This window comes from Triticum urartu, chromosome 5A, assembly GCF_056163025.1.
Source record: "Triticum urartu cultivar PI428250 chromosome 5A, HENAU_Tu73, whole genome shotgun sequence".
Classification (NCBI taxonomy): Eukaryota; Viridiplantae; Streptophyta; class Magnoliopsida; order Poales; family Poaceae; genus Triticum; species Triticum urartu.
In genome coordinates this window covers 679,001,643-679,005,675 of record NC_141877.1, presented here as the reverse complement: position 1 = coordinate 679,005,675, position 4,033 = coordinate 679,001,643, and the positions used below count along the sequence as shown (strand labels likewise).

The 4,033-nt window shown below is 51.5% G+C and overlaps 1 protein-coding gene across 1 annotated transcript; it reads left to right on the top strand.

The window, feature by feature from the left end:
• The first annotated feature begins 1,071 nt into the window (after positions 1-1,071).
• LOC125527777 (tryptamine benzoyltransferase 1-like) lies at positions 1,072-2,670 on the top strand. The gene is made up of 2 exons (XM_087525160.1): positions 1,072-1,483; positions 1,568-2,670. The coding sequence occupies exons 1-2, from the start codon at positions 1,121-1,123 to the stop codon at positions 2,498-2,500; spliced, it is 1,296 nt and encodes a 431-aa protein (XP_087381286.1). The 5' UTR covers positions 1,072-1,120; the 3' UTR covers positions 2,501-2,670.
• Positions 2,671-4,033: the final 1,363 nt, after the last annotated feature.

The window sequence follows — 4,033 nt, the reverse complement described above, 5'->3', positions numbered from 1 at the left end:
GGTGGTGTCGAAGGCTCTGAGGCCGAAGCGCACGTCGCTGGACCGAATCTCGGTGGAGTAGGTGCCGGACGGACGCACGTGGACGCCGCAGTAGTCCGAAGCTCCCCGGCGGCGCGGCGGCATGGTGGCGCGATGGTGGCGTGTCGGCGGCGAGGAGAGAAAGAGGTAGAGGGAGCGAGGAGAGAGCGGCAGAGGGTGCTGCATTTTGTAGGCGCGCCGGACACGGTGCGCCAAATCTAGCGCGAGAGCTCTTGCTTTTTCCCGCGCGCACGAGTTTGCCGTCACCGCTGGAGCACGCGAAACCATCCCATGCGCGTTAAAATCTTCTTTTACCGCGCCCGCGTTTTTTCCAGCCACTGTTGGATGCACTTACAGTCTATTCATTATCATGTGCGATCGCTCGCAGCAGTATGCTGGTAGGCAGTAGGTGTAAGAATTCTATAGCGCGTCCCGATAGCGTGCAAACTCAAGCAGGAATAGTAGAGATAAATAACAAGACAAAGAAGTCCCAAGAAGAAAAGGCATCCTGGCAACGAAACATAACATTACTGTAGAGCGACGATTACGCCCAGCTAGACCTCCACGTCGTTTTTCGAGTTTCGACTGTTCAGCGAGTGGTTCATTTATCTCCCCACGAGCATGGATCCACTGTCCGTGGTTGATTCAAGATTTACGCTATACTTTTTTTTGGTTATTAACAAAATTTATCTCGTTTCAAAATGTTTAGTTCGTGTTGTTTTCATGTCTCAACGTGTATCATCATGTTTTATTGCGTACCAATAGAACATATACACTTGTTTTTTAATCGGGTTTGCATGATACATGATGATACACAATGAAACAAAAAGATACACTCGGAAAGAAGAAAAACTGAATGTGACGCTTTGAACAGGGCAAATTCTATAATCACTTAAAATGAATCTCAAAACAACCACGGATGATGGATCCATACACCGGATATTTGTGCGGGGTAGAATTGCTTTTCTCGTGTCAGGCCAAGGTAACGTCCATGTATAAGATCCACATGCTTGCCTCTGATCCGTTCACCAAAGCGCGGGCGCATGCACTATTCGATCGAGCTTATTACAAAGTAGTGTATTAGCTGGCTAGAATCCGGTCAATGGAGATCACGAGCAGCACAATATTGAAGCCGGTGCCGCACCCGCTCGTCGGCGAGAAGGTCCCGCTGACCATCTTCGACCGCGCTGCCTCAGACCTGTTCGTCCCCACCGTGCTCGCCTACCTCGCGCCGGCGCCGTCCAACGAGGCTCTCAAGGAAGGCCTTCTCAAGGCCGTCGCGCCGTATCCCCACATGGCGGGGCGCCTCGCCGTCGATCAGCTCGGCCGGCGCTTCCTCCACGTGAATAACGAAGGCGTGCTCCTAATTGAGACCGCGGTACCGGCTAACCTTGCGGACGTGCTCGTACAAGGCCGCATAGCCACCGGAGTCGACCACCTCTACCCTACAATACCAGAGCCGGAGGTACGTACTCATCAATCGATGGAGATTTTGCTTCTTTCACGACTCAATTCACATGCATGCTTATGCCTTATTACGTACATACAGGAGAACATTGGGGCGGCGCTGCTGCAGATCCAGCTGAACAGGTACAAGTGTGGTGGTCTCGTGGTCGGCATAAGCTGTCACCACCATACCGCCGACGGCCACTCCATGAGCATGTTCTTCACCGCGTGGGCCACAGCGGTCCGCGAGGGTAAGGACTTTACCATGCCGACCCCATTCCTCGACCGTGAGAAAACCGTGGTGCCCCGAAGCACGCCAACGCCGGTTTTCGACCATCGGTCGCTGGAGTTCATGTGTGGAGATGGAGACGCCGCCTACGTCGTCGTCCCCATGGACAGGATCAAGAACCTCAAGGTGCACTTTACGGCCGAGTTTGTGGTCGACCTCAAAGGCCGTGTCGGCGCCCGCTGCAGCACGTTCCAGTGCCTGCTCGCGCACGTCTGGAAGAAGATGACGGAGGCTCGGGATCTGAAACCGGAGGAGTTCACCAAGGTGAGGGTGGCTGTGAACTGCCGGGGCAGGGCCAACCCTCCTGTGTCTATGAACTTCTTCGGTAACATGGTGTTATGGGCGTTCCCAAGGCTTCTGGCCCGGGATCTCATGAGCTCGAGCTACGGCAGCGTGGTCGGCGCCATCCGCGACGCCGTGGCACGCATCGACGGCGAGTATGTGCAGTCCTTTGTGGACTTCGGCGAAGTGGCTGACACCAACGGAGAGGAGCTCTTCGCGACGGCTGCCGCTCCCGGCTCCATGTTGTGCCCGGACGCAGAGGTGGATAGCTGGCTGGGGTTCAGCTTCCATCAGCTTGATTTTGGCACCGGGGCGCCGGCCGCTTTCCTGCCGCCGGACTTGCCTTTCGAGGGGCTCATGTTATTCGTGCCGTCACGCGAGGCGAACGGCGGCGTCGACCTCTTCACGTCCATCGCGGAGGACCACGTTGCGGCGTTCGAGCAGATCTGCTACTCCTTGGATTGATTGACCCAACCACGGCCATGTTCGCATCGTTATGTGCTTCCAGTTTTTCTACAACTATATTATGAATTCAAATATGGATGAATTATTTGATAGGGTTTTGCACTGTATACTTGTATAGCTATCCCATATTGAAAAATGATTAGAATTATCCGGTCGATTCTACGCCTCACGTCTGCCGCAACGAGAGCAAACCACGTCTCATACAGTCCCTCGCACCGCAAGTCTTGAGATTTTGCAATATCCTTCATGTTTCTGAAACATGAGGAATGTTGCAGTGGCAGTATGACGGTGCGACGATGCAGCAGAAATTTCTACAACATAACCTCTATTGCAAAAAAAAAAGTTTGCAACATTACCTCTGTTGCAAAAAAAAAAGAACGAGAAAACATTTGGTTCAGCAGGCAGAAAACTCCAAAACACCATCCGTCTCCCCTGGACAACACGTGTTCCCTGTGGGGTCCATCCATATCTCTCTTCTCAACCTTATCTCTTCAACGACCTCATTCCTCCACTCGTTTTTTTTTCCTTTTTTGCTACCGCAATCGGCCATCATCTGCAAACAATGGCGTTGTTTGCAAGCGTGGGCAGACTTCACAAGTCCATCCACTGGCCATGATAACGACCGTGAGCGACGCACCTAGAACATCGATGCTGCGAGCGGCATCATCTCCTTCATTTCATGGTCTCTGTTTCGCAAATAAATTTCTGCAACATAAACTCTGTTGCAAAAAAATCAGGGACATGTCCCATGTTGCAAACGATTCTGCAATCAGTGTTTAAAGTTTTTGCAACGAGACCTCTGGTGCAAAAAAAACAGTACAGGCTCGTGTCGTGTGATCTTTAAAATTCTGCAACAAGATCTCTGTTGCAAAAAAATTCTGAAGCAAGATCCCTATTGCAAAAAATGAAAAAATACAGACACAGGTGATCTTTAAAATTTCTGCGACAAGATCTCTGTTGCGAAAAAATTCTGCAATAAGGTCTCTGTTGCAAAAAAAAAAAACAGGCTTGGGTGATTGCAACAAACAGACTGTTGCAGAAACGCCACTTTTGTTGCAAAGTATGGCTGCTTATGTTGGTAGATCGGACGGTCGTTAGTGTGTCCATTGAATGATCATAGGGGTGGCAAATTCTTTTCTAATTTCTGCGGGTGGACGCGTAGCGTCACCCTCCCATATTGGTGTTCCACGTTCAGATCTTATTTCCTGTATAGATGAAAGAGCACATGAACTGTAAATAAAAAAACGGGATCAATAAGTCTTGAACGTGCCTCTTTTTTTCGTCTCGTCCCGAACGCTTTTTTCACCATCGGATCTTACACACGTATCTTAAAGCAGTGAAAGAGTACACGTCAGCTGGTCGACCACGTTCGCTGAAAATATGCCACGACCCGAACACAGAGCTCTGCTTTGTTTCTCCTCGCGCTCGTCGGGGCGCTATGGAGGACGCCATGCGCCAGCGACCGGGTCGGGGGGGGGGGGGGGGGGGGCAGCTATGGATAGGAGCTCGGCCGATTCGGGGTGTCGCGCGGCG

What these genes read in the sequence shown, in the direction of transcription:
- LOC125527777 (XM_087525160.1), top strand. Translation starts at nt 1,121, where the DNA reads ATGGAGATCACGAGCAGCACAATATTGAAGCCGGTGCCGCACCCGCTC. An exon ending in CTACAATACCAGAGCCGGAG is followed by an intron (nt 1,484 to 1,567) that starts GTACGTACTCAT and finishes ACGTACATACAG; the next exon opens with GAGAACATTGGGGCGGCGCT.